At 44.2% G+C, this 20,304-nt stretch overlaps 1 protein-coding gene across 1 annotated transcript in view; it reads right to left on the bottom strand.

Annotated features, from left to right (window-relative positions):
• The window catches only part of PAX3 (paired box 3), a 92,431-nt gene that overhangs the window by 14,395 nt on the left and 57,732 nt on the right, over window positions 1–20,304 (bottom strand). The window contains exons 5-6 of the mRNA XM_009276638.1: window positions 11,348–11,553; window positions 33–198 (exon numbers count right to left, since the gene is read on the bottom strand). Coding sequence (XP_009274913.1) covers window positions 33–198; window positions 11,348–11,553 — 372 coding nt within the window. The remainder of the gene's footprint in view (window positions 1–32; window positions 199–11,347; window positions 11,554–20,304) is intronic.

The raw sequence follows: 20,304 nt of genomic DNA, 5'->3' as shown, positions 1-20,304 counted from the left end.
TATTTTAACCAAGTACCTGTTGGCTACTGTACCTTGGGGTATGGAGGTGGGTTGGTAGGAGGGCTCAGAGAGCTGGTACGTCGGCAAAGTTGGCATGGCACTGGGTGGAAATCCTCCTGGGATCAGATGGTTGAAAGCCATCAGTTGATTGGCTCCTGCCTGTTTCCTCCATCTAGCGCGACGGTTACTAAACCAGACCTACAAATGTTTTAATTAGGGACATTTGATTTTTGTACATTTAATATGGGTGCATCAGAAATAATGGCATCGTATTTCAAATGCATTCAGTGTCCGAGAAGAGAGAGACAGAAGATGCACACTGGGCTCAGAGCTCCTAGAGGAGAAAGGAGCCCTTGGCACACACTTCCATGGTTCAACAGACAGGACACAGGAATCCCGAACCCTAGTTTCCTCTCAAATACAGCCTCTCCTGAGAAGCAAGCTGACTAATGCTTTCGAGCTTTACTGCTTTTAATGGCTATCAATCACTATCCTTATTGTGCCAGATTTAACGAGAAAGGGAAAACATCTCTCTATTTGATCTAAGTGCCAGCCAAAGCTATTCGGTCTGGATTGTATTGTCTTTATATTTAATTTGCTGACAAGTTAGCGGCATCGCTTAACGCGCTGTTGGAATATGTTGGGATACTATATTGCCCTAATGATCAACAGAACTTTAAGCTTTTAATTTGAAAAATACAAGCCCCGCATACAAAACACACACATCCCTCCCAGCAAGTTTTCATGTATTCACATATGTACAAAACATCTCTTAATAAACTTGACATTAACAGTAGATCAGAATTTCAGTACTAGATTTGCATTTCAGAACCACTTTGAAATCTGTTCCCAGGACTGGGTACCAAACAGATGGGGTTTGGATTAGTAGGACATTTTAGCTATAAATCTGCTTTCCTTCACGTCATTCTCAGTTCATGTTTTAAGTTTTCCGAGTCTTGGATGGCTCTTATTGCCTCCAAGAAAGGACGAGGCAATACTTCACAACTGCAGACATAATAAGAGTTGCAAAACACATAGGTTAATATTGATATTACAGTGATTACACGCGCCACAAATTGGAAGGGCAACCAGCCAAGGTTAATATTGATATTACAGTGATTACACACGCCACAAATCGGAAGGGCAACCAGCCGCAGCAGGGGTGCCTGGACCAGCGTGCATCCACGCTGCCCTGCTGCAGGTTTAGAGCAACTTCTAGATTACAGCACTCAGGTCCATGAGGTGGACCACTGCAGAAAAGAAAGGTCGTTTGAGATAACGCAGGCTACACACGTTTGCAAACAACCAGACAGTTACTCATCATTGTCCACCCTGAAGCAGCTGCAATGATCATCCGTGGATACCATCAATTAGATAAGACCTTAACTGAGCATTAGCATCTTACGAGGTACATCTGCACAGCCTGTAAGGCAGTCTGGCCAGAAAGCCACCGAGGCATGCGAGCTGATGAGTCACATGTGGACATATTTGTAAAAGTAAGTTGGGTCTCAGATCTTGCCACCCTTCCTGCAAGCAGCCCGTGCTGGCTTATGAATCAGCCATCGCAGCCTGGATTTCTAGGCGCAACATCATTTACAAACCACGAGTGGCCCTTACAAAAGAGTGTAACAACATTTTGGACCACACTGTGGGCTTCTCTTCCGCTTGCATAGCAGGAATGGTGGGACTCACTGGGCCATCTGGTTTCTGATGTGGGCCATCTGTCACCCTGTAGTTTGATCTGGCCTCATCCTCTTTTCAGAATGAGATGCTCAGTTCACACAGCTGCCTCCTCCCCTTTGGCCACAACGTCTACTCCTCAATTACACACTCCCACTCCGGTTTAAGATTTAGGACAGAGAGATAGATGGAGGCTCTGTTCTACCTCAGGAATCCCTCTCTTGGTTTTTTGCTGTACATGCTAACCCTCCCTCTGCCTCCACGCAAACCATTTCTGACAGCAGCTGGCAGGGACGAGGCACCAGGGTGGAGATGCGAGACCTGCCATGAGCAATAGTTGAGGATGGGTCTAGCTAGATTCAGCAATATTTTTTACTTTCTCATCCTATAGACATCTACGTCCTTTTTTGCCTTTCTCTGTACCCTTTGCTTCTCTCACTGACATTTAAGTCTAAATTTCTTATTTAGTCCTCACAGACTCCTTCCACCTGCTTATGTCTCCCAAAGCCCACCAGTCTCACACTCCTGGTGGCAGTATCTTTTCAAGATGACCAAAGAAAAGGAAAAAGGGGCAAGACACGCTGAAAAGGAAGGAAGAGGCTTTGCTAAAGAGCCAAAGAGCACTTAAGAAGGATAATGGAGGTCAGACAGGGAGCAGAGAACAGCAAACATGTTGTAATTAGCCTACCCATGTCATTAACTATGGCTTTCTCCATGACACTCTCCCTTCTTCAGGTCAAGAGGGTTATCTGATGATCTTCAAATGCTTTGGGAACACTAACTGAACTACACTACGTGAGTGGATTTCACTGAGGAAAATGAGGTAACAAGATTTTTGTTTCCTCTACAGATAAGCATTTGCCTTCAAGCCCTAGATCTTTATTAAAATGAGTCAAATCCCAGACTTCAATTCAGTAGCGAGCGATTTGCATTAATGCCAAGTTTTATGCTTTTATTTGCAGATAGATTTTGGCTCATTTTATAGATTTGCATTTTTCCAGAACCGCAGATATGTATTAAACATCCCTGAAAGGGACACGCTCAATGGTATCAAAAAGTCTACAGCATCCCCGCAATGAACATCCTTGCACAGAGCTCTGTTGCCGCCTGGACCCCCACCAAATTAAGTGGGACTCTGCAGGGGTGCAGGAACCTGCCTGGGCTCTGCAGAAACAAGGCTGTGTATTGCCACCTCGGTCCCATGCGATCGGGACATGCTAAATGGGTGCTACTTGACCGGCACCCGTGTCACACGCTACTGGCGCCCCCATCTCCCCCCCCCCCCCGCCCCCCCCCCCCCCTGCCACTCCGCTGCCTCGCTGCCCCATCAGCCGCAGCACACACCTTCTGCCGCTTGCCCTGGCTTCTTACTTTCCCCGGGCAGCAGGAAGGCAGATGGCACCTGGCTAGCACCGGAGTTAGCCCAAAATTAACTCACCAAAACCCCTTGAACAAATTCAAAACTGCAGCGTGCGTCTTACTGCCACTAATACCACGCGCGCTCGTCACTACAGGATGGTAGAGGCACATTTAAATACAAAACAAAACAAAACAAACCCAAAACCAACCCAAAACCCAACAACCCACACCTTTACAGTAAGCACCAGGGGTCCGATCCACATACGTACTTGTTTCACTTTGATTTTAACAGGCTTTGGACCATCCCTGGTAAAAATACTAAAAATTATTATTCTTTAAAATGACCATAAGTGCGGCCCCAACTCTTACCATCGCACGTTTCTACAGATGAACACACTGAAGCTCTGAATCTGTAATTCTGGATGTTTTAACTTCATCGTTTTTACTATTGTTACTATTTACTGTCATGGCTTGAGATTTGGTTTGCAACTGTCTTTAACTCTATTTTATATCAGATAACTGCAGATTTCAGATGTTGTGTGTGACATAACACAAAGAAGAAATAATGTAACAGTAAGACAGGAGGAAAAAAATACAAACAAAATTGAAAATGGGTTTTGGAAAAATCAAGAAAAAATTACTCAAAACTAAATATTTTATTTACATTTTATGTAATGTTTATTAAAATTAGCCAGATCCCAAACTTTACTCAGTAGCAGTTATATGATTCCTACGTTAACTGAAATGATTTATTTTATTATTATTTTTTAATCATAGTATTTCACTTAGACTACAATTGGCTAACAACTTATTCTCAAGAGTTCAGGAGTTTTTTTTTTTTTTTTAAATCAGCACATATCACAAAGAATCCATGTGCACTACTACCACTAATTAAAGAAATCTTGAAAAGTTTTGCCAATATCAAGCCAAGATTCAAAAATAAATCTAGTCACCACAAGCCAATGTGTCTGCTTAGAAACATATTGTAAACACCCGAGGAAACATTTTCTTTTGTCTGTACATTTCCAACATGATTTAAACACAATGTCCTCTTATGTTCAGCAAATTTCAACTTCCACCAGCGTGACAGAATCCCCATCTTACGAGTGGCCTTTTCAAACCTAGCAGGTTCCCCATAGCATGCTCCTGTTCTCCCACGGCCTCCCTTCCGAGAGGGGAGCGATCATCCCCTGGGTGCGGAGATGCTCCGAGTGCAACGCAGCCCCTGGGGCAGATCACAAGTCTCACACCGTGAGAAAGTGCCACCCTGCAGTGGGCCTAACAGAAAACCAACTCTGAACCGTCTACGCCTACTTCATCGGACGAACTAACGTATCTTGTGCGTTGCCTTCACCAGCAACAGCACGGATCTCGGTGGAAGGCAGACCAACTCTCGACAGTACTTCAAATCGCCACTACCACACCAAATTCCCCCGTGGAAGCAAAAGCAGTGGGTAAGCAAGCTAGTGCATTTTGCAGACTCAAAATATAGCCTTCTTGCACGAACGGTACTGTGTCTGAAGGAGTCCGAGCTCTAAATTAGGTCAGCATTGTGCTTGGTGCTGTGCAAATGCAGACACGGACAGAGGAAACACGGCTTGTCTGAGGGACCCAAGCATCCAAACGCGATGATGTCTGCACCAGAAGCCAAGTCACATTTATTTTAGTGAGGCTGTGGCTCCCTAGTTTCTATGTCACTTTCAAAGATGGAATGTAAATTACCCAGATGATTTGGAAACAAAATTGAACCCCGGGTGTCTGGCCAAAATGTACATCTCAAAAACAGAACTGAAGAGGATGAAATGTAGAGGAAAAAGGGGAAAAAAATAGCCCTTTAAGGGAAGTAAGTATTGGAGGCTCCAGTTTTTCAAGCATCTGGAACTGGACTGACCAAAAGAGAAATCACTCCGCAATAGAATATAAAAAAAAAGTATTTTGCACCAACGTAGAATGGATGAGGTGAACTAATAGGTTTCTCCCATCTCTACTTTCCAATATTTAGATTCTGCTTTTTATTACCATTTTTCCTTTAAGTAGTTTGCAAGTGATCACGCCAACATCTTAGTTCGTTGATCTCAACAGGATATGCTTTAAAAGATGCATTTATTCACTTGGGAACACACTAGTGTAATTAGCCTTGACATTTCAACAGTCTGATCATAAACACAGAGTGCTCTATGTGCTTTTAAGGCAAAAAGATCTCTGAACCAAGAGGGCAAAACATTCGAGATGTGAATTTTGCAGGAAACCCGTGGATATTTTGTTAAACACAGTCCTGACCATTGCAAGCATGAGTGCCAAAACCACACAAAGTCAGAAGACTGATGTATTGTTAACGGCACTTTTAATTTGAGATGGGAGAGGGGGGGTTGCCCCCCTTTTTGCCTTACGATATTTTTCATGGTAACTGCCTCCCCACCCCCCTATTCCCCACCTCTCCCTTCCCCCAAAATTCACATGTCCAAAATAAAGCCTGACGGTCCTGGAAGCAGCAGTCCTTGGTGGGTGTGCCATCAGGGAGTGAATTTGGGGTGTGCCAGAAGCAGCGGGGCTGCCTTGCGAAGAGGGGAGGCTGCATGAGGAAACTGGTAGTGAAGCTGGGCTGCACCAGCCCCGACAGAGGCGACTCCGTTACCTTTGCGAAACACGGCAGCGTGACTTCTAACGACACCCGCAGCGCCCGGTCCTGCAGTCCCTGTCGATGCCGGACCTACATTTACTTTAGCAGCCTTCAGAGCAGCCTGTGCAGGCACTTTCACCCTCTCGCCAGGCCGACCAGCTCTTATGCCTGCCTGACCCGACTGGGAGTTCATTCAGAGAACACAAAACAGCACGGAAAAAAGGAAAAAAGGTGGTTTTTTTCCTCCCCTTTTCTTTTTTTGCAGTAGGGTGAATTTCCATCCTGGCTCGCCATGGTATCAGATGAGCTCCAGGGAGAGCACTGCCAGGGACCAGCCGTAGGAGGAAGAAAGAGGAGAAACAGAATTGCTTTTTAGCAACAACTAGTTGGTAAATCAGCTTGGCTGCGACGTCCACGCCCCCCCATCCTCCGACGCACAGAGGCACGCCATGGGTCAGCCTGTTTCCTCACAGCACCCCAAAGCGGTGCTGCTAGCCTGCTGAGAACGACCTGCCGTGACCACCAGTGGGAACGCCGCGAGGCTGCAGGTTCTCCGCCTGGGGTCTGCCGGGAGCTGTTGTTTATGGCGACGGGAAGTCACGCTGGTTGGGATACACGGAATTATCAACGTGATGGAAACCAGAGTTCTTTTAAAGCAAGCAAACAAACAAACAAAAAAAAAGAAAACCACACAAACAAAATTTAAAAAAAGAAGAAAAAAAGAAGACCAAAAAACCACTAGGCTGTGCCAAAGGGAACGAGGACTTCCAACCACCTCCCACTGCGATCCAACATACTCAACTCTCATAGGTTTCTTTGAAAAGACTTTGACTCAGTCCTACAGAAATACTTCTACCACACTGCAGCTGAATAGTTCTGCAAAATATTGAGTAATAAGCAAACTGAACTGTGTATTTATAAATTAAAGTGCCACTAATCTGAGCCTCAGGCAGCAGGGACCAGAAAAAGAGAATCAAAATCACATCCCTTCTTTTCCTTTATATTTAAAAATGTCTTCTTGGGCCTGCATATGATTGTAGCTGGCTAATTTACCCATAAGAATTTCTCCTTTACCCCGGGGGGGGGGGAATCTGCAATTACAGGGTTATCTACTACAAGAACGCACACAGCATTTGCCTTCTTTATCCTATATATGATGCAAGAGGCACAGCCTCAAAAAAGGCACTATAAATTCTCCATAAACCACATCAGGAATAACTGTAAAGATCTGCTGAAAGGTCTTAAATGTTCCTGAATCTGTCCCGCATCCCTGTACCCCATCTCCCCATAGCGCTGTGCAGTTCAGCGTACAAGCTCAAACTGTTTCAGAGGAGCTGAGGGCAAATAAAGACTTTTTTTTGGCACAGGTCCTCCCTCCCCCCTGATCTCCCAGTGAATGCTTTTCACTGTTAGCTACTGAGAAGAGACTATGAAAGCTGGGAGATTGGACTTCAGAGCTTTCAAACCTTACTACTAGCTTAAGAGTCATCATTTCTTCTCTCACCTTCCCCCCCCTCCACTATCTTCTCCAAACCGTCTCTTCCCCTCCCTGTACCACAGCGAAACAAAGAAAACAATATGCAAGCACAGCACTTAAGAAAAAAATTATCATTTTTCTTCTGGCTACTCAAGAATTCTGAGCTCTTGGGACTTCTTTTATTTGCTGAGGCTATAATAAGCTTTTTATAAAAGCTTACAAGCTGATTACAAGTTTGACATGGGAACATTCAACCCCATCCTAGTAGCCTGGAGAGATCTGCCTGAATTTTCAAGACATGCTCTTTCATTAAACAATATTTTTCTTTTTGGAAGTTTTCAAGCAAACCAATTTAAAGCTGGGATTTGGCCGGGAAGAGTCTTTTCAGGACAGGACATACTCATGTTTCAGAATTCTCCCTGACTTCCCCTGCTTTTTCACCATTATTCACGGACTAAAAGAGTCCCAACAAGTTTCTCCCGTTGCCTTTTGGGGTTGAGCAGGAAGGCCGTCTGCCAGCCGCTTCTCACGGCAGGACCTCCTGCCCCGCACCATCCCATGCAGCTGGGGGCACATCCTCAACACGGTCCAAGACGCGAGTCTCGCACATCGCATTTCTGATAATTTGGGAGGCCTGCCTTCAACACACGGCCCAGAAGGATTTGTCTGACTGGCCAGTCCCCATCGGCCAAGGCAGGCTCCTGGTCCTCCGCCTGCCAGAGGGCAAACCTGAACCTTATTTAAAAAGCTTTTATCAAAAGATTAAATTAAACGCCTCCCGCCGCCAATGTGAAACAGGCTCCAAGCTGCTGCCAAAGTTTGCCCAGTTCATCCCGGTCTAAAAATAAGCCTGATGTGGGAATCAAAGTGGCCAGAAAAGATGCTACCCACTCTATTCCTTGTGCGCTATTTGTTACAGAAACCATAACCGCACCGCTCTGAAGCTCAGAAAGAGCCTTTGATCTTTATCTACACTGGGGAGAATTTCACTTTTAGAATTCGCCTTCAGATTGAGTCAGTAAAAATAGGCCACAGACCTTAAGGGCCTGCACTGCAACTTAACGATGGTTTTAATGAGGCTTTAAACCGGACCAGTAAAGCACTGCATGGTTGTCATTTTTACTCACAATATGTGAATCTAACTTCACATTCCCAGGGTATCACTACTCTTTTTTTTTCATAAAGGGTCATCCTTTGGGACTCTACTTATGTTTCCAAATTGTATCTGATGAATGCACAAGACCGAAGAACTTTCCCCTTCCTGCTGCATCTAACGTGCAAAAAGAGCCGGGTGCCTGCGGAAGAGGCAGCAGAAGAGGTTGTCCCGGCTCCGCGTGACACCTAGGCTCAAACACGGGGGAAAAAGACTCAGTGGTCCTTGAGTGGAAAGGCGCTGCAGGAGGAATTGCAGGGAGCATTTTAACTCCTTATTACACCCAGTGCTGAAGTATTTGCAATGATTATAGTCACACATCTCGTGACTCTTGCAACATGGAGTTTGTTGCAACACTTCTTTCCCCAAAAGCCTTTCCTGTCCCCACGATTAAGTACACAAATAACATTCACAGTGAAAAGTCTGTTTTCAGCTGCTTGTAGCTTTCAAAAAATTCCCCGTAGGGGCTGAAGTGTTCTAAATTTGATCTCAGCCCGGAGGCAACTTCCCCCCTCCAACCAACCAGCTTAGAAACATGCATTTGGTTACCCTTCAACAGTGGGAAAGTGAGAAAAATAGATGATTCGGCGGTTTAAGACTCTTCCTTTCACGGGTGTTCAGAGACCGCCTTGGGGAATAGGAGAGGGGAAGCACGGGGGCGGCAGGGTAGAAAAAACAAAACATGAGATGCGAGTGCTACATGGAGGGACTGAGGGAATAGCAAGGTTGGTCCAGTTGTAATCAATTAAATAACTTCCCAGACAATGTAAAACAACTCTACAAAATCAGTCCTTACAGCTCCAGAGAAGAAAATGTTCTGGGTTCAGCCGGACTCGGACGGCGAAGAGCTAGCTCTTTTAGACGATGCTTGACTGGGAAGCGGTCAAAGAGATCTTTGTGTATATATCCATATAAAATTTGGTATCTCTGATCTCTGTCATACTGTTACCAAAAAAGAAGTGAGACTAAGAAAGCTTGAATGCTACATCAGTATGGCTATCCAGCCCCCTCAGCCTCAAGTCTCTTCGGGTTATTTTCTTTTCACAGGTCGTCTTTTATTTCATGCCCATCATAGGTGGCTATTTTAAGGGGCTACAGAGAGGTGCTGAATGCTGATAAAGCAAATCCTGTATCCCTTAATCCACTGCTAAATCACTCTGCCAGGCTTCAAGGGTACCAGACAGATGGAGTGCACTAGGAAACTGCCCACAGGCTGGCTACTTCAACCCCTGCTCATCTTTAATCCAGAAAGGTTTTGTTCTGGCATTTTAATCATTGATTGACTGGGAACTTTCTTCCATGCTGGGTTAGGTAAAATATCCATATGTCAGAGGTACTGGGGAATTCGTGAGGCTGTAGATCAGAGGAGTGGTGTGAGACAGGATGTGTCTCAAGGGAACCGAGGAAGCCATAAGGAATGTAAAAAGTCACAGGGTTAAAGCCACATTAAGACAGCTGTTATGTTAATGAGAGTTCTGCTTTTCTTCTAGCTGTGGGTCATTGATTTAGAAAAACACGAACAAGGTCTTTTTCATTTTATCGTATTTTTCCACTGAAGCTAACGTAGACCAAACCATCATAGCCTAGATCCCATTCGTCTTGCTAACGGAACTTGTGTAGGAAGTTATCTTTATTATGTTTGTGCGTGGATGATTCCCAGGGCTTGATTTGGTCTTACCTGGCCCAAGTCTATATATGAAGCTGTTTTGCAAGCATTTCACTTAGTAAACATGTTAAGAAGAGAGTCACGCACCACTGAGTTTGCCTTCCAGACAAATTCATCCGTACATCTGATTTTCTCTCACAGTCATAACAAACACTTGCAAGAAATGTGGTGTGAAGTCTTCTGCAAAAACATTTAGCAGGTAAAACTGAAAAAGTCTGGACCTTTCAAGACAGATACTTAATAATAATACAGCCACGCTGCAGTAGGCATGCTTGTCTTAAAAAGTCAGAGGGATTTTTTGTATTGCTCATTTCGGTTTGCAGAGTCTGAATGCCTCAGGCTGAGCTCCAAGGGCCAGAACATAAAAACAGAGTTTCACCAAAGCAACCAAGTTCACCTGTATCCTTGGTTAGATCACAAGCTACAACGTTTTGCTTGTCACCCAGCTGCACATTTGCTTACAAACACTTGCAACTTGGACTGATTTCAACTAGACGCGCTTTTCCAAATGACTTTTAGATGTCAAGTAGTGAAAGAGCAGCAGAGGATTCTGCCTGCGGTATTAAACATTTCACAGGACGTGCTTCTGCGCCATGAAACAGAGTAAGTCCTAGTCTGAACCTGAACTCTGGGGTGCAGTTTATTCCAGAATTATTTGGCTGCTATTTGCCCGGTTTTGGACATCTGAAAATCCAGGTTCATGCTTTTTTTTTTTTTTTAAATTTAAATCAACTCCATGGTTTACTCCTCCAGCACGTTAGCTTGTTTTAGACAATTCAGATCTATGTGAAGTTGTGAAGACCTAACAGTTATTTGGGGGTTTATTTTCTTTTGAATTAAACTGACAGTGGGGATAAAAGAGCTATTACAAGGTTTAAATCACCTCAACTTCAAAAGCTAATCTAGAAGTAAACTGTAGATACTGCACCAGTAACCCTGCTCACTCGCATGGCTCTATAGACACATTGTCCTTTTTAAAATGTTTTTCTCTCCTCTGTTAATGCCTGAAAGACCCAAACAACAACAGATGAAATCAGTTATTTAACTATAAACTGGCACAACAGCTGATCTGATTATATGCACAGTGCTGTCAAATGCATAAAATAAACAAACTGGGATAACAGACCTTCTTCTCCAAAGGCTCACTATTATATTCATGGTAGGTACGGAACAATTACTGGAGAAAACACGAAACTTTTTTCAAAGCAGTTGTTGCTTTAAACAGTTGGAAAACCAACGTCCACGTACAGATGCAAAAACCCCTAAGGCTTTAAACAACATAGCTTCACATTTTCCTTCTACCCCAGGGTAGGATCACGTAAGAATATAAAAGGACCCGACGTGCTAACAAAAAAGGAAATTCCCTTTGTTAGGCAGCTTTTAAATACATACCTGGACACGAGCCTCCGTGAGTTTGGCTCTTTGCGCAAGTTCTTCCCGGGTATAAATATCAGGGTAGTGTGTCCTCTCAAAAGCTCTTTCCAGCTCTTCCAGTTGCTCTGCCGTGAAGGTTGTCCTGCTACGACGCTGCTTTCTTTTTAAAGGTAAATCTGGTTCAGAATCGATGTCAGAGCCTTCATCAGACTGGGGTGCTGATGCTCAAAAAAGAAAAAAATTAAAGACAGAAATTAGCTTTAGTTGAGGGGAAAAAAAGTGCAAAATATTGGATCAATCAATGATATCTTCTTATATGGAAAAGCTGCTTTGTCCCCATGACTCAGAACTGAGTTGGCAAAGTTCATAAAAGCAAAAAACTGAGAAATGAATCAGAGTTAAATGTTACGTTGTGCAAACGTGCTCAAATAAAGAATTGTCAAAAGTTCAACTATGATTTTAGCACCTTTTCCTGGCCCAAGAATATTTAAGGACCTCTAGCAATCTTTTTGAGTAAATGAATTATTCGATTTCTTTGTTTTAACTCCTCCAGCAGTTTGCAAGTGTTTGTAAAACTTGAGCAGTACTGCTTAGTCCCAAGCAATCAGACAAGCGATACGACCTTGTTCCTTTCCCTGAGCTAGTGAACAGATACAAATATTTGTCACACCGGTGTGCATGTTGTAACTTAAACATTCCGACTCTATAAACACATGTCCATGAGACCTCCCCTATAGATCCATCACTAAAACCTTATTGCTGAAACGGTTATGGAAGTGATTACAAAGGTATGGGGAAGAAATTTGATAATTGAAGAAATTAATTCTCATACACAATCAAATACTTCATGTCATGTGTATTATTTGTCCTACACTCTGAACAGTATCTTACACAGGTTAGTGTTAGTATATCTCAGCACATTTAAACATTCTCGCTCGTTTGCAACTTACTCACCTGTCTTAGGGCCACCTAACATAACCTTAGGACAGGCCAGACAAGCATTAATACTAAAAAAAAAAAATAAATTGAGACGCACGTTGCACAGAGAAGTCTTGTAAGAATAGCTCAGAGCAACAGTTTGACTTGACTCTTCCAGTTACTAAAGCAAGGAGGTTCCAGCATATGTGATGACCAGAGCTGAAATACAAGGACTGCGTGCTTCCTTCGCCTAAGGTTTCATCATTATTCCTCCTAACCTTGGGAGGTTTTCCAGCACAGAGCACGGCTACACGATGTGCTGATGCTCAGCCTCCAGGCAACAGTCCAGGACGTGACTGCAAAACAGCCAGGCTGTGTTGGACCAAAGGCCCCTCACACCACGCCCCGAGTTGGTACTTACGGAAAGTCGGCAAGAAACAGACCACGTACAGCATGTCCATGACCCAGGAAGGGGCTACCAACTTTTGCAATCAGCAGTTTAAAGAGAAATCAGAACCAAAACTCTTACTGGGTTTCAGGGACGTGGAGAGAGCGAGATCACACACAGCCAGCCAGCTCCTGGCATCACTGCTTGTTTCCCCTGTGCTGCCTGGCAATCAAATGAACTCCAGCTACAGCCCAGCCACGGCTGAACCCGTCGCTGTAGCTGTGAAGGCAGCAAAGCCTCTTCCAGTACCCGACCGCATTCTCTTCCTCCAACAGTAATGAACCAAAAGAGTAGACTTCCAAAGCCAGCCTTCACTTGCATCAGCTGCTGTCCCAGGCGACAAGCGTTCCTTCTTGCCTGAGTCTTCAAGGGAAACCACCTAAAGAGGGCAGACACTCCCCAGTGATGCTGAAACCGCTTGCTCAGTTGAAATACAAGCATTGCTTCTACTACTTCGATAATTCCCAATAAATTATTGCTATAGACATTGATTTAAAATAATAATCTTAACTTGATTTATTTTGAAGTAACTTAGAACAGAAAGCCAGAAAGAAATCACTGTTTCTCAAGCTCCAGCTAACCCCCCCCCACCACATTCATTTCTAGCTATCTTACATTTCCAATTTCACTCAAGCTGTTTGAACTAATAAATACACCTAATCTGTTTACTTGGTCTTACAGCATGAGAAAGACAAAGTGCTTTTTCAGACAACTCAGCTGAAGAGTTTATGAATTTCTGCATACCAAAAAAAAGAACAATTCCTGCTAGACCAGAGGCTCTCATGTGAAAGCTATCTTCATTGTCCAGACGCCATCAATATTTTGGATTCAACACACACAGGACATCAGGAGAAACTCCCATAGAGCTCAGCATCGATGCACTGTGAAAACATCCAACTCCCAGAGCGTCTTACTTGCATGGAAGTTTTGCCCCAGGTAAGGCTGGATTAAGCTGTTCTGGTTCTTGAGAATATTGTCCCCGAGAACAAAGGGGAATCAGCACAAACATCCTATCCCAAACAGTTCAAGTTCATTCCTTATTAAACAGGCAATCTAGGGTGTTCCCAAAATGAACATAACACATTGTCTGATAGAATATATATAATATTATAAATCCCAAATCTTCTCGGTTCGGGTCCCAAGCGAATCAGTGACACCTGCCTTCCTCAGCGACTGCCAAGTTACAACCCTCCAGGATGGCTTCATGCTGCTGTTCGAGAATAAAAAGAAACATAGAATATTTAAAGTATAGTTTCCCTGTGTTAGCCTCAGATACAAATCACCCACCTTAAGCAGAACAGCTACTGCTGACAAGCTAGAGCAGCGGAGGAGAGCACACCAGCCATGCCAACAGGGTCACACCGGCTAGCACCGCGCTCTGACCATACCCTCCAGAGCTCAGGAAGGTCCCTTTCAGAGACAACTTCGCTGACAAAAAGTTGCCTTCAATTGTGTACGATGAGTTTGGGTGGGGGAAGTCAAATCCTCAGATCTCAGGAACTCTTTCAATGCTCTTTCAGATTCTACAATGTATGTATGGAACTTCTTCAAACATCTACATATATGCCTATAAAAAGCCAGCTTAAACTGTGCAATTTACAGCGGATATTTATCGCTAAATTTCTGAAGGGAATTCCCTGGAAGTATCAGGAGGCCTATAATGATCTTTCCAAAAGTGTTTTATAAAGACTTAGCAAAATCTTGTGATGTTTCCCTGCACCTTGCATTCATGCAGCAATGAGAATGCAGAACTGAAACACTGACTTAACTTCATTTTAGCTTTACATTTCATTAAGCAGTATATGAAAGGCACAAAGGTAAACCAGTCAGAAAAAAATGAACAAAAGTATCTAAGAGTCCAGGACAATATGTCTAATCAAGTGCAAACATTTAGAGAGAAAGTATTAAAGTTCCCTGCACCTTGCATTCATGCAGCAATGAGAATGCAGAACTGAAACACTGACTTAACTTCATTTTAGCTTTACATTTCATTAAGCAGTATATGAAAGGCACAAAGGTAAACCAGTCAGAAAAAAATGAACAAAAGTATCTAAGAGTCCAGGACAATATGTCTAATCAAGTGCAAACATTTAGAGAGAAAGTATTAAAATTAAAGCAGGGAGAAAACCTTTATCAAATGAAATGGCTTTCGTATCTATCTGATTTCATCGGTGTTACCCTTCGCCAGGCCTGGCTGCTGTGTGCAGCTTTATTGAAAACATTGAGTTCCTTTGTCTTGTCTGATCTGCAACATTAAGATCAGACAAATGTAATCCCAAATGATAGCTACATGTCTGTACTACAAACTGCACTATTTATTTCTTACAAAGTCTTCTGAAATATTATTAGTGTCAAGTTTTCTTATTTTTTCCTATTAAAGTACCATTATTAGATTTTTGTATAGGCGAGAAGCCAATCAGAGTATTGGCTAAGCACATAAACTGGACACACCTCAGCCTTTAAAAAAGCAGTATTTATTTTATATATGCTCAATAGCCATAGGGTATTGCCCTTTTGCTAAGCAGTATCTCGCTAATAGATCCATTGACTTCCATGATATAAAAAGATACTATTCAGCACAGGTAAAGGTGGTCAGATTTTAGCTGGGTTATTTCTATCTCCATCACCTCCGCAGACACACAAGATGCATATCGCTAACCTTTACGGTTGTCCTAATGATCTTCATACTCCAACTCCTCGAGCTATAAATAGGAGAAAGAAGGAGACTGACCAGCGTCCTGGGAGATCCCCGGCCAGACCCCTTGGGATCACCAGTACCCCCCCTTACTGCACAGCTCAAAATGGGAGAGGCAGCCAAAAGCACTACCAGTAGCTGAGCCATGAAGTTTAATTAAAGAAGGAATTACAGAATTAAAGAGCAATTATTTGTCCCTTAACCCCTTGTGACCTGTCTGGTGGCCTGAGGAAATGCTGCATGCTGGTTATCACCACGATACGCAAAAAACCTCTGCCCAGTGTCGTAGGCATTCGGTCACCTGGAGCTCTGCAACCATCCCTTTTCCAAACACCATAAATAGACACGTTGGGGCGAAAACCGAACAACAAAATGACGCACAAGAGGTCATCCTGTGGGTTGTTCTTCCTCTCAGCAAGACATTTCATTTGAATAATTAAATAACAAAAACATGACAACCATTTAAAACCCATACATGACGGCTGCAGCACGGCGCACCTGACGAAGGCAGGCAGAGGGGTTATCTTTCTGCGACCTGCGAAGGCACAACTTCTCTGGCAAGCCTTCAGTCACTGTGACTTTTTTTTAATAAAATATTACACAGCCTCTTCCTCTGAGCATAACAGCCTGGGGTCTGCCCTAGATAAAATCTGTCTAGCCGCGGATCTCACTAAAGACAGACCAAAAAAAAACCCCAAATGTACCAAAGGCCAGGGAGGGTTCTGGTGGCGGTTTTATTTGCTAGCTACCCTCCCCGCATCTTCCCGTATCTTTCTTTATGCAAGATTAATTTCGCAGGCTCTGCCCCTCGTGCCACGTCTCTACTACTTCAGGCTGCGGCCAGGGGCATCCCCAGCTTTGGGGCCAACCGGGGCGTTCTGCAGCGGGTACCGTGGGGCTGCTGACGGCTGCCTGATCCCCGCAGCCTTTCACGCCCAGAGAGATGCGAGTGACCTCCCTCGTGTTTACTCGGGTGCAGGCGAGGAGGAGTGCAGCAGGGCCGCCGCCCCCACACAAACCCCGCAGTAAATGACAAATGACACTTTCTCTTTGTGATCTTTGGGATTTTTGTTGACTTATTTGATGGCTTTTGTTGGGTCCTAAGAAATGGCCTGTGGCTGAGGCCCATTCGACCGATTTCCACGCTCCATCTGTGGTATCCATCAGCAGGGCCTTTGCCCGCATTCAGGGCTCTGACACCTGCCTGGCAGGATGCACGATGCACAGCAGGGGTTAATACCCCCTCCCTGCCAGAGGTAAGGGGGCTGAAACGCAACCCTCCATCACACTGTAGATTAAAGAGGAAGGAAAGGGAGGGAGAGCGCAACCCTCCATCACACTGTAGATGAATTAAAGAGGAAAGGGAGGGAGAGACGGGAAAGCTGTCCCAGGATGCGGGTGTCAGAGTCACCCCAGGCGCTCGCTAAATAAACCTCCGGCGCTGGCTTGCTGGGAGCAGTGGTAGGTGGCCAGCAGTGCATTCCTCCCTGGATCCTTGTTTGTCTTGGGGTAGGCTTTCAGCAGCTGGCGTTTTAACAGTCGCCGGGCTAGAAACACGTCAGGCGTCCTTTCTTTCCTCAAAATAAAGTCCACAGGAAAATAAAACGGCATCTTTATTTCCTACTAACAGCCCCCCTCTCTCCTCCCCTCTCAGCAGTCCCGTTTAGGGGCAGGCTCATATTTGCATACAAAATATAACGAAGACTCCCAGCGCATCAGCCCTTCATTTTGCTGTATTTGCCCGGGGAAACCGTGACGCCGGGCTCGCTTCTCCTCCTCCGGAAACCTCACTGTCACAGCAAGGAGCCATTAAAAAGAAAATACGCCCTGCCAGGTCCGCGCTAATCAAAACAGGACAAATAAACTCTGACACTCAACAACTCCCCAAGTGCCCGCAGCCCTGGGTGGAGACTACAGATTAGTTATGAATATGGCAGGCAACGGGGTACGAGCTCAGGGGGTCTGGAGTCACCCCTCAGCCACCTGTGAGCTGTTTAAGATGCCACAACGGAACGCCGTGTTTGTCTATGATAAAGCATGCTCCCAAGATTAGAAGAACACCCCGAAGTTTTAGGTTGTGGTGCTCCCACCAAAGCACTTTTGGCAAGTTTACCAGGACTCAGAGCTGCAATTTTATCCAATTCACTGTTCACTTTCTGTGCTTCACCGTCAACAGGGGAAGAGGACAGAGGGGAGATTTGGGCACGCAGAGTTTCACCCTGTTCGGTCACAACCCAAGATTTGTTAGCAGTTGGATTCCTCTTCTTTGAGAGGAAAAGGAAAAGCAAATTTCAAAAAACCAAAGAACAAAACAAAAAGCCACAAAACATTTCTCAGTGGCGTTAAGATAAAAACATGATAATACTGCTACATACTGCTATTTCCCTGCTAAAAGTGAAAATTTAGGATCAGCAAATATGTGAGAGAATTCTCAATCTTGCTAGAAAGCAACAGAATACGTAGTACAATGTGAAATAATCACGAGTAGTAAAACTGCTTTTAACCCTTTCTACCGGCATTTTGACTATATGAAAAAAAAACCCCAAGAAACAAAACCAAAAAGCAAGCCTCTGTTCCAGACATGAATATCGCTCATCTAACAAGGATTAAGTCACACTTCAATTACTCCTTTGAAAACCGCTGCTATTTGCAAAGGGCATACTTACAAAAACATTGTAAATGGCTTTTTTTAAACTCCACAGGCACTTTACAGAAGTCTGCAGCGAGAGAATGAGAGAAATGGGGAGAAAATATGTTGCTGTTTAAGTAAACTGATTAATAAGAGTAATTAATCGGTTACTGGAATTGGAAAAGAGCAACCCCATCCCCTGTGAGCTCTAAGCTGGAAAGTCAGCACAGAAAGGGAACAGCCACCGCAACAGTGATAAAAGTGATCTTCCTGAGAGAAGCGGATGGCATTTTTATTTTGTTTGGGCTGATTCGCATAGAGAAATGTGCTTTGTACAGCGAAGTGAAAAGGAAAACAGTAGCTGCAGTAAAAGGAAATGGCCAACAGTGACTTTTATTTACAATTACCAAGAGACAGGCTATTATTGACCATATGTGCCACAATCGCCCTCCTTATCATGGGTTGGCCATCATGTCCATTGGGAGCTGTTAATGAACTGGGTAATTGAGCTGCTGACATGTGTTACCAAAACAAAACAATAGGAAGAAGAGACAAATGAACATTTTATTTGCCAATCAGAGTAGGTTCCGCTTTTCAGAGAGCTGTGCCTAAGTAAGTGGCTGAATACATAAAACAGTGCATTGAAGGCAAGCAGATGCATGCACAATAATGGTTAACTGACAGCCTATGGCCCATCTGTGCTTAACATTTTGTTAAAGAAATTACTTGACTTGCTAAAGAGACAAATCGTACAGCTGCCCCAAGTGCTGCATTATAAGAGATAAATCATTAGCTAAACTGTTTCATGCTTAAAATGACAATGCATATTAACAGTTAGGCAGGGACATTTTGTCAGCACAGCTTGATGCAGTTATAACTTACAAAAAATGTGACAGCTCATAGCTATTCAACGATTTCAACTCAGAAGAGGATGACAACACTGTGAAAACAATTTCACCGCACAAATAACAGACAATTCAGTCTCTTCTTTTTAAAAATATATTTGGGGTGGTTTTTTTGAATGATGAAATAATACGGAAAGAGAAAAAAATGGCCAGCGTCTAACTGTTCTGCACCCTTAATCTGCTAGCATGTACTTCATTCAAAACCACAGAGCATCAAAAAGGAACACATTCCATTTTAAATATCAAAGACTGCATCGCCAGCACCAAGAATAAATGGCTAATTCTCAACTGTGCATGAAAGGATAAAGAATTTCTAGAGTGAAAGGAAGGGAAGAGGAAACTGCAAATACGACTACAAAAATCTCTTCTTATTCCCCAACCTCCTCTTCCAAAAAGAGATTTGTTTTGTTGATACAAGTAACATTAAAGTACTTAACAGCTTTGCACGTGGGCCTGATCCCACTCAAGTTTCACTGCTGTAAATTTGCACTGGGAATTGCTATCATTATTATTTTATCTTGTGAACTAAATACAAAGGAACTGCAGTCAGCACTCGGATCCTATTGCACAGGTGGTGCACACACACCGGCGTCTATAGTCCAGCAAACCTGCCCAAGGGAGGGCAGAAAAACAGCCCGTCCCCCCCCCCCTCCTCCCGACTCAGTCACACAGGCCAGGGCAAGCCAGACCCTCGACCAGATTCACCTGAGCAACTGCACCACCTGAAACAAAAAACAACAAAAAAGGAAGGCTATTTGGTAAAACTCGGGTAGCCTGTAGGACCTTTCCCCGTGCTTTCAGAGGTTGGTGCCCACCTAAGGGTTAGGCTCAGGCTTAATGACTAAATAGCAGTTAAGGTGCTGCAGTTTTCCCCACGAAGACAAGACTGCCTTGCTGACTTGGTTTCTATTCGCTGGCCTCAAAGGACTACTCTGCTGTTTCCACCGGTATCAGAGCAAAGCTTGATCCAGGCAAGCTTTGGCCCTTGCTCAATCCCACCCATCATTCCCAGCAGATCCAGGGAAGGAGTTCAGCGAGAGGGAGCCGGCACTGTGATAGCCCCAGGCACGACAAAGCGCTCCAGCGCTGAACCCGTACAATCACGCTGTCACTGGACTCTGAGTCACCCAGGACCGGACCAGCTCTCTGAATACGGCCTATTGATGAGGAGAGGAGGGGAGAGGAGAGGAGGGCTTTTTGAAAAGCACGGAGTCACAAGCGCGTCCCATCGATTTTCACCGGGAGCTCACGAGTGCCCACATCTGGGGGCTTTTCCAACCCTTCCCACAGGGAGCATCCGTGGTAACGCTGCGAACTCGAGTACTGTATTTAAGCATTGCAGTATCTTGTCTTCTCACTTAAAAAAAAAAAACACTAGGC

Source organism: Aptenodytes forsteri, unplaced genomic scaffold (genome assembly GCF_000699145.1).
Source record: "Aptenodytes forsteri isolate BGI_AS27 unplaced genomic scaffold, ASM69914v1 Scaffold1, whole genome shotgun sequence".
In the NCBI taxonomy this organism is placed as follows: Eukaryota; Metazoa; Chordata; class Aves; order Sphenisciformes; family Spheniscidae; genus Aptenodytes; species Aptenodytes forsteri.
The sequence above is the reverse complement of the archived record's forward strand: the minus strand, read 5'-3'. Positions and strand labels throughout refer to the sequence as shown.